The sequence below is a fragment of the Phragmites australis genome, chromosome 9 (assembly GCF_958298935.1).
Source record: "Phragmites australis chromosome 9, lpPhrAust1.1, whole genome shotgun sequence".
Lineage (NCBI taxonomy): Eukaryota > Viridiplantae > Streptophyta > Magnoliopsida > Poales > Poaceae > Phragmites > Phragmites australis.
This window is the reverse complement of record NC_084929.1, coordinates 36,362,723-36,379,150: the sequence shown is the minus strand read 5'-3', so window position 1 is coordinate 36,379,150 and position 16,428 is coordinate 36,362,723. Positions and strand designations below refer to the sequence as shown.

Genomic DNA, 16,428 nt, shown 5'->3' with positions numbered 1-16,428 from the left:
CGTGTGGCGCATTTTCCACCTTAGGTCACTTCGCACAGAGGCTATGATGACGCCCTTTTCATTTATGGTGCTTTGGAACTCGTGTCCTCCCCTTCGGGGCACGCTACTGCCGTCGGGTATTTAAAGCAGCCGGTAGCACGGACAAAGACAGACTCAATCTCGGAACAATCTCTGAACAAGCTCGACAAGTTAGACAATCTCTCGGAAGTAGGAAAATCCCAGAGGAAGTAAGTAGAGAAGAGAAGAGAAGAGAAGCCCAAGAGCACCCAAAGCCAACAGATACACTCAAACCGAAGAACAAGGAGCCCCAGGCTCTAGGATATATAAACATTCTTGTAACCAGAAACATCCTTGAGGGACATTCTTAAGGCATTTATAGTATCCATACAGGAGTAGGGTGTTACGCCTCCGTGCGGCTCGAACCTGTCTAAACCCCAGTGCATTTACTTCATTCAGCACTAGATCATTCCACCCCGCCTGCCATCGCATTTATACCCATTTATTTCTCTGGCAAACATATTCAGGATCATCCCCCCGGCCGAATTTCTAAAAAGGGGTCCCTCAGGATCCCTGCGACAGGAGTTAACCCTCCGACAAGCGCCATTGCCAGTCGCAGAGTTTCGCTGAGCATTGTCCGCCGCAGCCGAGCCATCTCCGGTGCTCCTAAGGTCATCTTTGGCTTTGCAGGAATGCGAGGAGTCTCCTCCACTGCCCCTCGACGATGTTCCATCGCCGCACGACCCTTCCCACCGAGCTCCAGGTGAGCACCGTCGTCAGACTTTTCTGTTGCGCCCTGAAGCCCGCTGATTGCCTCTTCGGCATCGCAGGACCACGAGGGAGCTTCGCCGACCTTCAATTTCGTCTCTTCGCCAAAGGGACCATCATCTCGTCGAGCTTCGACCTCGTCGCCGCTTCTCTCTGTTGCTAGCCACCCCCGAGCCACCTCCGGCCACCGTGAAGCCTTCGGTAAGGACCCTCATAGCCTCCTATTTCGATTACGCCATTTCTCATCACGGTTGGTAGCCCGTAGCGCTTGATTGTGCGTCGCCGGCGATGCTACAGCCATGCCCGCGGCAACGCCACCGTCTCTCTGTCGCCACCGGTCGCCAATCCTCCCCCTAAATACCATCGGTCATCCGATCGTAGGTGCACGGTCGAGATTAGAAGCCCGGATACCCTTTCGCGTTTTAAATCTCAGCCGTCCGATCTAGATCATGCGCCCAAGATTTAAATAACCAAATCCCAATCAACCTTGGCACGTCAGTGCCACATGTCACAGCCACATCGTCAGCCCTATCCTACGTGGCAAGCCACGTCAGTGCACCTAAGCCCATCAGCCGCCTCGTAAGCCAGTGACATCAGCATGACACAATAATTAGGTTTTTCAATTCAAAAATAAATCCTTAAATCTCTGAAATGAGGTAATTTTACATTTAGACCCCCTAACTTTTCTGTTTTAAAAAATACCCTTTTCAGCCCTTGTAATTTTACCTTTAGCCCCTTATAGTTTGATTTAATTGCATATAAGTCCCTAATATTTCTACAATTTAGCCCCTGTTCTTTTTCAGAATGGCCCCAAAGCTTCAAACCCTTATAACTTTTCCATTATAACTCCATTTTAGGCGATTCTTGCGCTCACGCAATCGTAGTAGCGAGTACTATCTGTTAGTATCCTTTTATAGCACTTTTCTTCTGTTTAGTGTACTGTTCTTAGATTTTTGTGCTTTCTTATTTCCGGTGTGCTCGATTGTAACAGGAGACGAGCAATATGTGAGCTTGCAGGACCAGATCTTTGAAGAGTTTGAGCAACCCGCTGCTGAAAGCAAGTGTCCTTGATCACATTGATTCAATTATAGGAAAGTGTGTCTTTTACTTTCTAATTGCATGCTTTTGTCAATATGAATCCTGTGTTGAGGGTTTATTAGTACTTTCCATGATTATCCTTGTCGTCGGTGTTGTAGTTTGGTGTCGAGGGTAGAAATGCTTAGTTGTGTTGTTAAGTCGGGTAGGATAAATGTTAATTTGATTAATGGTCTATGCAATATGAACCAGTTTGGGTAATCTTTTGTAGCAACATGGAACATATGGATCTAGGCAGGTTGGTTTAGTTGGTATGGCTGTTGTGTACGTATTGGGCGATATGCAAGTATCTGCTTTAGATCTTAAGGACTGGTTCATGGACATATAACCCGGTATAACAGCGCAATCACAAGGCTTATATGGTACAGCCTGGCCGATTAATTGGATGTCCTCCTTATTCTGTACGCACCAGTGAACGATTGAGTGGCACAAGAGGGGGCTATGTAGTGGATGGAATCCCTATTAGTGGTGAAACCTTAGTGGGTGTTTACGGATTTGGAGGCACCTTGTAAAGGCCTTGTAGTGATCTCTTGGTGCACACCTCGAAAGTGTGTAAGGTACCGACGGGTACCGGTAAAAGAGTTGATCATGACTCGTGGGTAAAGTGTGCAGACTCAGCAGAGTATAAAACTGATCGATCAGCCGTGCTCACGGTCAAGAGTGGGCTTGAACTTCTTCATGATTAATGGGGATTTTTTATGATGGTTTTGGGTGGTTGGATGGTGGTATCCCGATGAGTTGGTAGCCGGATATAGGATATCTGGTGAGTCTGGTAGTCAGATGAAATCTGATGAGTTATCTCTTTATTGTTGGTGTCGTCACACATAGTAAATAGGATTGCTAAGTCATTTTTGAGTCCTAGATTAGGATGGTATAGATACAGTAAACTTAAGTCAATTATTTCTTACCTTAAGCCTTCATATCATATTTTTCTATACTTGCTGAGTACTCTATATACTCACGTTTATCTTCTCCTAGCCTCTTGATGTTGCTCAGAAGATGAGAACTTGAAGGACATCCCTGCCATTGGAGCTGAGCTCTAGGCGAATGAGGCTTTCGACCTAAAAATCATGTTCTAGGCTGATATTTCTCTGGATAACGCTTGTGGATGGATGGAAGACCCGCTACCGCTGAAAATTATCTTAGTGTTTTTTAAGACATACAGATCCTTTTGTAATAAATCTTATCGTTATGTAATAACACAGTTATATTCCCGTATATATGAAATTTGATCATGACATATATATATATGAAATATATCTTATTTGTTTTTTTAAACCGGGTGTGATATTGTGAGGACATACAGAGTGTGGCCGATGAGACCAGAGCCGCGACCACCGACTTGGACAGGATGGAGGTTGATCAGGCCGAACCCTTGGTTGGTGGCAAAATCTGACGGTGAAAATTGAGCACCTGGTGCCAAAGGCCCCTCCGGCTCTCAGAACCCGAGTGCCATCCAGGTATATTAAACAATTGGTGTGGTGATTTTAACATCGTGTTCTTGTGGATTTTTCACTTATTTTGGATTTGTCTACAGCTCGAGGAGATGATCACCTCGATGCGAAATCTCTTTTCAACCCTCCAAGCACTGCAGCTTCCTTCCTTGGAGTGGAGGCCCGCCTTCTTGCGGAGAAATCCCAACTCGAGGCAAACCCGCCTCAAGGCTGAAGGAGGCAGGAAAATCAGCCCGGGAGGACGTGAGGATCATCCAAAGGCTGTCGGAAGTTGAGCGATCGGGCAACAGACTTACGGTCTCAGGAAGTTGTTGAACATCCGCACCTTGAGCACCTTAAACAGACCAATCATACAATCGGATGCTTTCTCATATACATTGAAGATAGGTAAACAGAACAAAATCCAGCAAGCATAGTTGGCCAACACCGAAAGGCATCCTTTTTCAGCAACCATAGATGACAACAATATAATTTGACTATTATGATCCAGCAAGCATAGATGACAAGCATAGACGGATGCATCAACACAGCAGGAGAATTTGTGAACCGATCAGTGAAGACGAGTACAGTTACTAGCACGAACAATACCGACTCTCTCTACATCATGGTCCGATTCTACAAACCAAACAGAGCCTTAGTTTGGACCGAAACAAAATATTGGCACATGCTATATATGTAGACATTTTTCACAAGATAAATGAAACTGCTGTTGAGAGAGTTGATTTTTTGGCAACTTCCTTGTAGCAGTAATTATATTCCAGCAAGAATCATTGGCTATTTGCGGTAAGCTAAATAGCATGCAACCAAGTTGAGAGAAAAATAAGCAAACTTTTGACTAAATGATCTAAGCCGGAAATGGACAAGTCAAAATCGTCATACTCTTGGCGTTGACATGCATGCATCAATCTGGTCGTCGCTGGGTAATGCACGCTAGCTCTCAGCTGGCTAACATTGAAGGGAACCGTACCATACATACATTCCATTGTCTGTCCTGCATACACACACACACACACACACCTTGGTTAGGAAAAATCATCAAATTTGAACTCTAATACTAGTTAAGCTAGTTGTTAAACAAGTTGGCCTGCCTAATGTAGCAAATAGTCTTCACTTAGGACGATACAGTAATCTCTGCCCTGAACTGAACCAGTAAAACTACTTATACTAACGAAGAGACCAAATGGAATCAATAGTTGGAGTACCATTAATTTGCAATTTCTTTCTGTGTGCTAGCAGCCAAGCACATATGGTCAACTGATTATGAATTAGGATCATGTACAGACGGAGAGAGAGAACACATGTTGTTAGCATTGCGTTTGCATGTTGGACTTGATAATGCACGTCTCCTGCGTCAGCTCGGTTCCACTTGGGAACGAACGAATAATACTGCAGTGCATTATATTCACCGCATTTGGCCTCCCTCGATCGATCACTTGCTCCAGAATGACATCACCGAGATGCGCACGTCAGTGGCTGACAATAAATAAATAATTGATACTTATACATATATTTTTAATGGAAATATAGTATATCCCGGAACAAGTATCTATAATATACATGTCCCTTGACTATGCTGATATTCCAAAACAATCCATTCTATTCTATTAGAAAATCAGCTTAGATTAGAAAGAAATCTTACGGGTATTAGGATGTTATACAATCTGTAAGTAAATCTCTTCGTCTCTAATAGCAGTAATAGTAACTATATAAAAGTTCAAAACACAATAATAAGTATATGGGAAAAACAAGGTGCGGTACATGTGGACGACACAACGACGACGCATATCCAAATAGACGATATATTATAATTCATTTTCACTTTTCTTTTCTAGTGTTCGTTTACACCTACTGACTCCATCAGACATGCGCCGCCACGACGTGGACAGGTCCTTCCTCCTCCCCCTTGGCGCGTCCGGCGAACCACCGCGCCGTCCGCCGTGCGATCGGCAGCCACCGCCGATCGCCTTCCTCCGTCAGCCGCTCCCTCCTCCTCGGCAGGCTCACGATCTCCGACACGGACCGCACACCGGACGATATCATCCTTGCCGCAGACGCAGACACCGCGTCAACTGCCGCCGAGTTGCTGCACCCGCCGCCTCTGCCGTCCCCCATGTGCTGCTTGCTCCCCAGCAGTCGCTTCCTCTCCGTCTCCTCTCTGATCGTCGTCGCCGCGACATCATCCACCTCCTCCTCCGCTGCTGCTGATATCTTGTTGGCTTCGTTGTACTCCGGGGAGTAGGACGGGAAGAAGCGCCCGCTGGACATGGAGCGGAGCATTTCGGTGTCGAGCGCGATGAGATCGGCGGAGTTGAGCTCGCTCCACCGGCTCTTGAACACCACGGACGACACGATGATGCGGTGCTTGTGCCTGTCCAACTCCGACGACACCATGTGCGGCGGTTGCTCCTCCTCCTCCTCCTTGCAGTCGGTGCCTGCAAGAAACCTCGAGGACGGCACGCGCTCGACGAAGATGTCGAGAAGGTCGCGGCCGCTCCCCACGGTGTCGTCGGAGCCACCGAATACGATGCGGGCGCTGGCGGCGTACTTGAGGCCGAGCGTGGCGTCGTCGGCGTCGACCCTCGTTCGGCAGAGTGGGCAGCTGGCGTTGGACTCGAGCCATCGGTCGACGCAGTCAAGGTGGAAGGCGTGGCGGCAGCGCGGGAGGAGGCGGAGGAGGTCGGCGTCGTCGAAGCGGGCCAGGCACACGGAGCACTCCATCCCCTGGCGCGCCCCGCGCAGCGTGGCGAAGCGGAAGAAGGGGAGCGACTCGATCACCGGCTTGGGGACGCCGGCCTGATTTGTCGCTGTGTCATTGCTTATTCCGGGCACGCTAGTCGGGAGAGAGGCGGGCAGCGGCGAGGAGGAGGGGTGGCAGAACTTGGCGTACATGAGGAGGAGGAAGGTGAGGGAGAAGATCATGGTGAAGATGCCGAGCACGATGACCACGCTCGGCCGGAACGAGACCTTGATGCCGACGCCCGGTGGGTTCTCCGGAGCAGCCTCTGTGGTGGCCGGCTGCGCTGCCGCGGCGCACGCCACCGCGGAGACGAGAGCTGCGAGGAGAGCGAGGCGCGCCATGGACTCTTTTAGTTTTGCCTTTCGGGTCTATGCGTATGCGTTGCTCAGCGTCGGGGTGGGGGTGGGGACGGAGGGAGGAGCTGACCGCCGGCCGGAGAGAGCTGCCATGGACAGGGAGGCTGCTACTGAATGAGCTGAGCTAGCAGAGGAGACAAGAGAAAGGGCGCCGCGACCTGTTTTCCATTCTTCCTTGCTAGTAGAGTATTTGGTTGTGTGCTGTTGTTAGCTTCCTGGTGATTTCATTCCCTTGAGCCCAGCCTGCCCGCCTCCCCAGGTTACATCCTCCAGCTCTGAATTCTCAACCACACAAGCCGAAATTTCTACTAGCCCATCGCACACATGATTTTATTTAACAGAACCATTTATTTGCCTTATCCAGATTTATACTCGATGGTTCTTAAAAAATTATAAGACATCAGAAAAATCAACGGACACGTCATTTTCACCTACTGCGACTTTGCAAAATACTTTTTTTCACAGCCTGAGAATTTAGCCATTTGTTCACATAACTACTGCAGGTGCTTTATCAACAGCAGCTCTATTATAAGGATTTCTCGAGTTTATCATTCCTAGCTTAAAAATTTTTAATTTGAAACTTTAAATAGATTAAGGTCTTTAGTTTACACATCTTATTTTTATTTTAAATTAAAAATATATATTTAAATTATTTTATTTTATTTATAAACTCTAAATCTTGTATGTATCTCGAAACTGAAACTATACTAAATAATATTCTCTTAGAGTTGGAGCACATGCAACAAGAAGTTTGATTCTGACAGCGAAAATTGTTGCCCAGGCCTAAAACCAACAGCTGATTGGGCCTGTGATGGGCTAGGTCAGGCTCAGGCTTGAGCTAGACCGTCTGGTATTTTTATATTTGGGCTGGGTCCAGAACCAATAATGATCAGGTCTCGAGTTTTTTTTATTTTTTTATTTTTTATCATTAATATTTAAATAAATAGACATTCAATAGTAATATTTGTATAAATAGATGTTTACCGTCATCTGCAGCTCTTTCAGAAGACGGTAAGAATATCACGGTAACAGCGCCACCCCTTACCACCCTCTCAGAGAGCGGATAAGGCCCACCTCCATACCCGCCGGCCGTACTGCCCCTTACCCACCCCTCCACTATCCTCACTGTATAAAAAAGCTAAAAATCGAACAAAATAGTCATTTAAATTTAGAAAAAAAGAAATAGAGGGGAGGAGAGGAGAGGAAGAGCGTGACAAAGTTCTACTATTTTTTACCTGTGGATTTTAGATCTGGTTTTCGATAGTTTTCTATATTTATGTTTTTATTAGTAATTAAAGTATCACTAGATCTAGGTTTAGCGACATAACAATAGTTATATTATATGAGACTAGGATTTAGAAAGGTAGGATATACTATCTTTTGTAGTATATTATAAAGATCAATTTTAATATGGTAGGATAGCCATCAGATATATAATAGTATTTAGAGTACATAGTTTCGATTATATAGATTTTACAAAATAATGATATAAGTAATAATTATAGATAATTAGAAACTTTATTAAATAGACGGATAGTCAATTTGTTTAAATTGGTTAGTTTGTTTAGGAGTAATGATTGTGGTGAACTAAATGTATTATTAGGTGGTCATCGGTGTCAGTAATTTTGTTGTAGTTTCGATAACTAGAAGTATAATTTTCTCGTATTAACATTGACATATTTTTGGATGTTTCCAGAGATGTCTGATAAATTATATTTTCAGATATATAATGGTGAAGGTCAAATTAGTTATGGCTCTAGTGGTGTAGATCTTTCTGAATTTCAGCACGTCATCAAGGGCCTTAGTAGAGCCAATGAGGGAATCATAGTGGCCATGTTGGCTGATGCGCTATTTTCAACTGGATCTCCAGCAACATGAGCTTAAACTGAGAGCTGTGCTAAACCGTGTTACTTAGAGGTACTTTGAGGAGCTCACCCTGATTAATGTGACATCTACTTGGAGGTAATACATAGATATATCATGTGAATATGATCTCCCTCTTGTGCTGCTAGCTGAGTCATACGAGAAGGATCCAACAGAGATAAACGTTGCGGAAGCAGTAGCAGTAACAAGTCAGGTAGTGGTGGATGAAGTAGACCCGACAACTGTGAGAGACAAGCAAGATGTTGGGAATATGCGGGAGATGCAACCGAGGGGTGTAGCCGCTGAGGGGAGCACATCCCTAGCATAATTGAAGATATGGAGAGGAAGGATCAAGAGCTGGAGAAAGCCACTGCCGATGAGAATTCATCAAATGAGGAGTGAAATGCTCATGTTCCTGCAGAGTGGATAAATCAGGAATTTTCAAAGCTAGTGATGAGTGAGGGTCATCAGACACCTTGGAAATATCATGAAAACGAGGTGTCTCGAGGTGCTATATACCCTAATAAGGAGGTTGTTATTGATATAGTGAAATTCTTGTTGATGACCCTTTGGAGGTAGTTTAAGGTTGTGAAGTCGAGCAAAAAGGAGTACGACAGTAAGTGTTTGGTGCCTGATTGTTCGTGGCGGGTGCACGTATTCAAGGGGAAGTCGGTTAACTACTAAGAGTGCTCAATAGTTAGGGAGCATAACTGTCACATTGAGGAAATAGAGCTCTCACCAAAACCTGTCATCTGCTTTTATTACCAATGTTATATACAGAGAGATTGTAGATAACCTAAAGTATGAGACACGATTAATAATCCGTGCTATTGAAGGAAGATTGCAGGACACAATAAACTACACCAAGGCATGAAGAGCGAAACAGAAGGCTATTAAGATGAGATTTGGGACATACAAAGATTTATATAATAACTTATCACGTCAACTAGCCACAATATGTGCGAAAAACCCGAAAAGTTACTTTGACATCAAGCATTATCCCTCGACTGATGTGAAGTATAGAGTGAAGCGAGTATTACAACGTGCTTTTTTTGGGGCCACACCAAACTACGATGTTGTCACGCTGTCCCAGTTGCCCATTGCTCCACTACCGACACAACCGATCCAAGAGGAGGCCTCGACACCTGTGATCGCTACTAGGCCTACAAGGCAAGTTGGTCCACTAGACGCCCTGACCTACTCTAGGGATCACGTTAGGGCGAACCAACAGCAGCGGCTACGGGACCATGATGGTGAGAACGGCCAGCGACAATGGGGGAGACAATAGTAGGATTTTTTTTTTTTGCTATTGTAACTTACATATTTGTTTCATGATGCATCTTTAATTTGCGAACTAGTCTTATATATTTGGACGTGTCTATTTTCTATGTACTATTTACCATGTCATTATTTCATTTCTTAATCCCACGTGACCGCATGCTAGTTGTATTTTTTCAACAGGTTGATCCATTCCTCGTCTTTGATGTTGAAGTTTGGGGCTAGCTTTAGACCAAACGATGAAATAACAACACCTCCATCTTGACTCAGGATTTAGACACGCCAATGCTTGTGGTAGTATCCTCTTATGATTTATGTGGTAGCACGAGCTAATGTTGTAGCACGAGCACCTTGGGGATTGGCATATACTGGGATTGTATCATCAGTACCTCTGGGACTAACATTAATTACAGCTCTAGCATCAAACATGTGATTGTATGAACTATTCAACACACAAGGATTGCTTTTTTTAGGATGAATACTTAAAGCAGACTTTTACTTTGGATTAAGATCGAAGCGATAGATGTTACTGTTACACCCATGCAAATTCTATTCTCCAAGCAAAAGAGCATCCAAAATCATGCAGTCAAGGATGAATTATTTTTAATTTATTTGTTAGTTTTTTTATTAATCTTTGTTACACATTAATTATGATATTTAATACTTGTTTAATATTGTTAAATAATTGGGGAATTGTGCTTTGGTGCAGAGCCATAACGTTGCAGTGAATGATCAATAAATATATGGCGGGATCTTTGAGTACAGGCTTTCCATAGATACCTACAATGATCCATATAGCACTTAATGCCTCCTTACAGGTTATGTGTGAAGGGAAGGATGATCCCTTTTAAGGAGAACAACATAATCCAAGCAGTGACCAAATTACATACAAGAACCTTCTATTCTACATTAACCGCTCTGCTACAATATGTAGCCACCGAGTACCTTAGGGCTCTCTTTTACGAGCAGTCTCAAATATATCTCAGGATGTGCGAACTGACCGACCATCCTTCCGTGCTAGGTTTCTTTAGGAGGTAAACAGCAATAGTGATATTACCTGACCAGTATACATCCCACATTTAGGTTCATCATTTTCTATTTGGTCATACTACTTATCTTTTTTCTATTGATTCGAATGATCATCTTTTGAGTTATGTGTTCCCGAAAGACGCACAGTTGATTAACAAAGAAATCACAAACTTTTTGGTGATTTATATGCTCTTCGATGGGGGTGTGATGCCCAATTCGCGTAGAAGACAATGACGTTCAGCGAACCTAAGGGGTACATGGGTGCTCTCTACTACTCACCCATAAATTGATGAGGATGATGATGATGATAATTTCACACCCCTAATGCCTCGACGTTCTAGCAGCAATACAGGAGAAGATTGAAGGAATATTGCAAGAGGATGTTTACACACCATATCGAGATGTCGTACAACCGACAAGAAAATAGGACGTGCTACTACCATACGTCAAGATGACGACGACAACGATATCATACCAAAACGACCTCTCCCTCTTAGGCCTCCATCTCTAGAGGACATTGATGACTCTAAAAATGATAGTGGATTTATTGGTACCCATTCTTATAACTTCGCATCATCACCTTGGAGACGATAACTATCTTACCCACTGGCACAACTGGCATTATTCCGCTAATTTATGTCACCACTTTCCTCCACCATCTTGAGATGATCTAGGTATTTAACATCTATCCACTAAGAACTATGCAAATATCAGCCACGACTATTTTTTTATATATTTCTATTTCATTAGTTCAGTTCGATGGGTATATGGTTCCTATCTTATATTAACGTACTATGTTATAAATTATTTATGAACTTTACGTCTACTCAATGTGATGATACGTTTATTATATTAACGTACTATCCAAGCACAATTATATCTAATATATGAAAAATATTACTTAGAAAGCTATTTATACACGTAGTGACTATACGATAGAGCTTTAAGTATAAAATGACAACACCTCTGCCGTAAGTCTGGCTTTAGACACTAAGTGACCACATGACTCAACTTTAGCCAATATATATGTCCTTACGCAGGTTGTAGACATGAAGTGACCACACGATATAGCTTTAATCATAAATTAAATGACAACACCTCTATCCTAACACAGGGATCTCTGTCTAACATCAATGCCACAACTTTTCCTTCTTTCATTGGGAATCCTATGCTTCAGCCTCCAGCCAAGCCCATATACTCAGTCCATGCACCAGCCCCAGTCACCATAAATAACCCCACTCTCATTCATGAATAGACCACTCCTTCCTCAGCTCTCTCTCAATTGTGATGTCTTCCTCGGCTCCACCAAGCCCACCCAAGAAACATTAGAGGATTTTCATTCCCTAGGGGGTCAAACCGCCAATGTGATTATGTGGTGACCTTTGTAGACTTCACAAGTCCCACGACATCTCATACACCTATAATCTACGTTTTTCATGTGTGTCAACTACCAATATGACAAGCCTCAACATGAACCATATGAGTACTCACCGGTATAACGATATAGATCACACATGTGACACTTTCTATATGATTTCATGCATTGTTTTACTAATCCCATATCTTATTTTATTTGTTCAGTCTACTCCACATATCTGTGACTTCGTAGAATAGCTCGACATGGAGCAAAATAAATACCAAAAGCGGTGGGTCGATATGAGCATGCGATGGATGAGAGAAGCGTACGAACGCTGGGAGTACGAGCAACAGCAGGAGAAACTATGACTAAAGCAGCAGCAGGAGGAGCGCATAAGGAAGGCAGCGGAGGAGCTCACCGCGGCTCAAGCACGAGAAAGTAGAGAGGGTAAGGAAGCAGGAGAGGGTATGTTGCGCTAAAGCGGGTGACCCCGATGCCCTAAAAAAGAACAAATATTCTAGGTATACTCGCTAGAAAGTATTTACTGTAATCCGACATATTTTTACTCACTAAGACATGTTAGGATTAGCAGCGACACATTATTAGGTTAGTCTTTAGATGTATCGTACATGTCAACATTTGTTGTCATCATGTCTTTATGGTTAGGATCCATTCACGCAGCAACGATAAACCCTATGTCCCATCGTAATATTTGTTAGTGTATGTAACTTCCGTACCGGGTATTATGCTAATAGTGCTTCATAACTACAATGGTTAAAAAAATTAATTTTTTATCCTCCTAACATTACGTTACTAAAAAATTACTCATACAATTCTACATCAAATAAATAAACAAATATTGACATATTTACATCGATCCAAATTTTTTAAAAAGTAAGTACTCTGTGATACCATTTTGACCACTTTTTACACAAGTAACATTTTTCACCGAATGAATGTGCACTATTTTTCAAATTGACGTATACAAAAATTAAATTAAAAAATTTAAATTTTCAAGCGATGAGGCTAACCGCCCTCTGAGATGATAGTAATGGCTAACCACCCTCTTCGAGGATGGTATGGCTGATAGGTCCGGGGTGGGCCCTAAACGCCCCATGAGAAGACTATAAAGGATGACGCTACTATCCTCACATTCTTAGCACCTCTAAAATAGCTGTGCGGTAAGCACCTATTTATACAAATATTACCATCAGAGCTTTATTTATTAAATATTAATGATAAAAAATTAAAAAACTCGTCAGGCCTCATCTGCTCAGAGGGTTTAGCTGCAGATGGTGAGCGATCTCCTCGGATAAGCAAAGTATGGTGACGAATACACCGGGAGAACCTTTCAAGGACAAGGTGTGATTTTTGTATTTTTCAGAGCTGTATTTGTAAGGAGTGTAATGTAATTTATATATATATATATACACACACATATGAAATACAACCTGCTTTCTAAAAAATAGACGGATCGGAGCACGCCTTGTTCTTGCGTTGTTTTTTATCAGAGGTCTGTCAGTCAGTTAGGCTATCTTTAATAGTTGTTGATAGATACTATCTTTTAATTAAAAGAATATTTAAAAAAAATTATATAGCTTCTGTCGTTATAACTTACAAATACTAGCTTTTATATTTTATTAAAAATAGATAATAGCTATCTCAAGCATATTAGAGATGTACGGAGGGGCGGAGGCTCCGCTGTGATTGATGTGAGTGAGGTCACGCATCCTTCTTCTCTTGGTTCCTCTTCTCCTCCCTCCCTTTCCCTGTGTGTGAGCTCAGCTGGGATCTCTGCGCTCCGGCCATGTCGTCGCTGCCCAAAGGCAAGTCCGCCATCGGATCCGTTAAATTCGAGGTACATCCCCTGCCTGTCCAGAATCGAATCGAATCGATCAGCTCGTTTTAATTCAAATCAAATCGATATGCTATGCTAGAGAAAGAAACAGGCGCAAAGCTCGCTGGTCATGCAGCAGCTGCTGCGGTCGTGCAGATAGAGCCAGCCAGGTCATGCTGGATTTCCTTTTATCGATCTGACATCTCCTCCTCCTCCTGATATGGCAATTCGCTCAGTCAGACTGGATTCACTTCATTCCAGTCCATCTAGTGTGAAGTAGAAGCTAGGGGGTACAAGATCTGATCTGAGTTGCCGCCAATATTTATATACGTACTCTCACCACGCTCAATACCAGCTCGATTGCCTTCTCCATCACCTTCTCTTCTGGATGTATTGTCACAGGCCAAAGGGAAATCCTCAGCAGCAGGCTCCTCCTCCTCGTCCAGGGCCACCAAGCGAATAACCACCACCAGAGGGAAGGCCGAGAAGAAGGTCTACTCCCTGCCCGGCCAGAAGTTCGATCCTCCAGAGGAGGTGCTCCCCTCTCTTCCCTTCTCTCCTCTTCTCTTCTCCCCACATCACTAACTGTTCGACCTATCAGTGACAGTGTATCTCATGGTTTTCATGTACGATATTTGTTGTGCCGCAGAGAGAGCCTCTCAGGATATTCTACGATTCATTGTCCAAGCAGATTCCCTCCAGTGAGATGGCTGAATTCTGGTACTACCACCTGCTCTCCTTTCCATTTCCTCTCAAACTTGATTAATGCAGTGCATCCTATCAACTTAACACCCACTGCATGCCTGTATATATAGCAATGACCACCTGTTCAGTTCTCTTCTGTTCAGCTGCTAAAGCGAATAAACAAAATAAGACTCTTGTTTTGATTTCTTAGTGGAAATGCAGTGCTCCTGCCAAATGTTCAAAAAAGGTAGGAAAAAAAATCTACTTGTTATGCTGTTATCTTATTTCAAACCGCTAAATCTTGTTGCTTATCTTCTTAATTATTATTATGCTGCAAAACACAGAGGACATGGTAAGATATTATGCCTTTCAGATCTCAAACTAGGACCCAGAAAATTAAGGCCTCCGATAGTATAGGTTGAGTGCCAACAGCTGTCCATTAGGAATTAAAAAAAATATTTACAACACAGGTCGGAAATAAATCAAAATTGCCGGAACTAACTCTGACTCTCATGTTAAAATTAAAACACAAGTTCAGGTACGATGCTAATTAAGGAAGGAAAAAAAAATAGTGGTAACAAAAGGTGCTTGTAAATTGCAGTGCAACTACAAGAGGGCTGATATATTAGTACAGATCACGTGGTACATGGCCTAAGTAATTAAGTTCAAAACCAGTCTACCTTGTTTAGACTAACTCGAATATAGTTGTCATTTGAAGAGCAGCGTAAATGAGGTGAACAAAAGGTTGAAGACAAGTTACTTTGTGAACAACAGGTGCAAGGAAATTAGGAAAGTAACTAGTTCATAGTGCTTACGATAGAATGGCTTCAAAGAGGGAAAAAATACCACTATAACAGCATAGCTAGGAGGTGTAACATCTTACCCTCTTTGCTTGTCCAAATGGCAAGATTTTTAGTTTTGCTTCACAATAACAGCATATGAAATTACAATCACTGGTTAATGTTAGTCATTGTGTGTTTCTTCTCTCTTCCCCTCTTCCCCTTCATCCAAAAGAGAGGGCAAAAGATCCTCCATTTCTATTTAGTAGCGACTGCATATGCATTCGTATGTTCCTGCTATCCACGAAACAAAGTAACGAGACTGTTTTTCAACATAAGATCGAATTTAGCATGCTCGGAAAGCAGTTTTTAATCATGATAACATCTTTAAGAGTTGCATTAATTGCAGATACTAGATTATCTTGCGAAGCACTTTGTTGTACCATTGTTTTAATCACCTCACAAGCAAAAACTATAACAGGTTAATGGAGCATGGTTTGTTATCTCCAGAGAGAGCAAAGAAAGCATATGAAAGAAAGCAAAAGCGGCAACAGCAAGTACGAATGGGTACCCCAATTAAGTCTACTGTAAGAAAAGATAAACCTGAAAGTTCAAAGAAACCAATTACATCTAGTATGGATTCAAAGGCAAAGAAAAGAGTTGATTACAGTAATGACGATGATGACTTTATTGTAAAAATGAAGAGGCCCAAGGGATGACATACAAGATGGGTCTGCTTACCTTTTAGATACGAGAATGAGGTTACTGATGCCTTCATTCCTACAAGAAACAATGCTCAAGAAATTCGCCTGCACAATCCATGATGATGATGATGATTAGAACCATGAGCTGATGATATTTTGTATTTATCGTCTACTTTTATCTATCGAAAAAAATAGACATTCTTTAGGATGGTCAAATAAATGTCGATTTGGCAGCATACTGTATGTGTTTTAGGAGCATGCACTTTTCTGAAGCTCAAAACAAATCAGATAGGTTTGTATTCAGCAACTGTACTTGTGTCATGAATAGATAAGGTTGGAAAGTTTATATTCTTGCATTGGAAACGTCTAGCCAGTACTCCTTTCGGTCACAAATACTTGACCTTTTGAATAATATCGGTCAAAATTTTGAAATATTGATTATCAATAACTCTAAAATATTTAGTTTTAAAACATAAAAAATCATGTGTAA

At 42.6% G+C, this 16,428-nt stretch overlaps 2 protein-coding genes across 2 annotated transcripts; one reads left to right on the top strand and one right to left on the bottom strand.

Annotated features, from left to right (window-relative positions):
• Positions 1 to 4,990: 4,990 nt before the first annotated feature.
• LOC133929569 (putative RING-H2 finger protein ATL12) lies at positions 4,991 to 6,676 on the bottom strand. Its single transcript, XM_062376376.1, has one exon. The coding sequence runs from the start codon at positions 6,390 to 6,392 to the stop codon at positions 5,172 to 5,174; it is 1,221 nt and encodes a 406-aa protein (XP_062232360.1). The 5' UTR covers positions 6,393 to 6,676; the 3' UTR covers positions 4,991 to 5,171.
• A 6,939-nt stretch (positions 6,677 to 13,615) lies between these two features.
• Positions 13,616 to 16,294, top strand: LOC133929568 (uncharacterized). Its single transcript, XM_062376375.1, has 4 exons — positions 13,616 to 13,792; positions 14,174 to 14,305; positions 14,421 to 14,491; positions 15,716 to 16,294. Exons 1-4 carry the CDS (start codon positions 13,742 to 13,744, stop codon positions 15,951 to 15,953), a joined length of 492 nt encoding a protein of 163 aa, XP_062232359.1. The 5' UTR covers positions 13,616 to 13,741; the 3' UTR covers positions 15,954 to 16,294.
• The last annotated feature ends 134 nt before the right edge of the window (positions 16,295 to 16,428 follow it).

Bases quoted from the DNA above. Each gene is read 5' to 3' on its own strand.
- LOC133929569 (XM_062376376.1), bottom strand. From the start codon at position 6,392: ATGGCGCGCCTCGCTCTCCTCGCAGCTCTCGTCTCCGCGGTGGCGTGC.
- LOC133929568 (XM_062376375.1), top strand. From the start codon at position 13,742: ATGTCGTCGCTGCCCAAAGGCAAGTCCGCCATCGGATCCGTTAAATTC. The intron at 13,793-14,173 runs GTACATCCCCTG...GTATTGTCACAG, and splicing joins TCGGATCCGTTAAATTCGAG to GCCAAAGGGAAATCCTCAGC. The intron at 14,306-14,420 runs GTGCTCCCCTCT...GTTGTGCCGCAG, and splicing joins AGTTCGATCCTCCAGAGGAG to AGAGAGCCTCTCAGGATATT.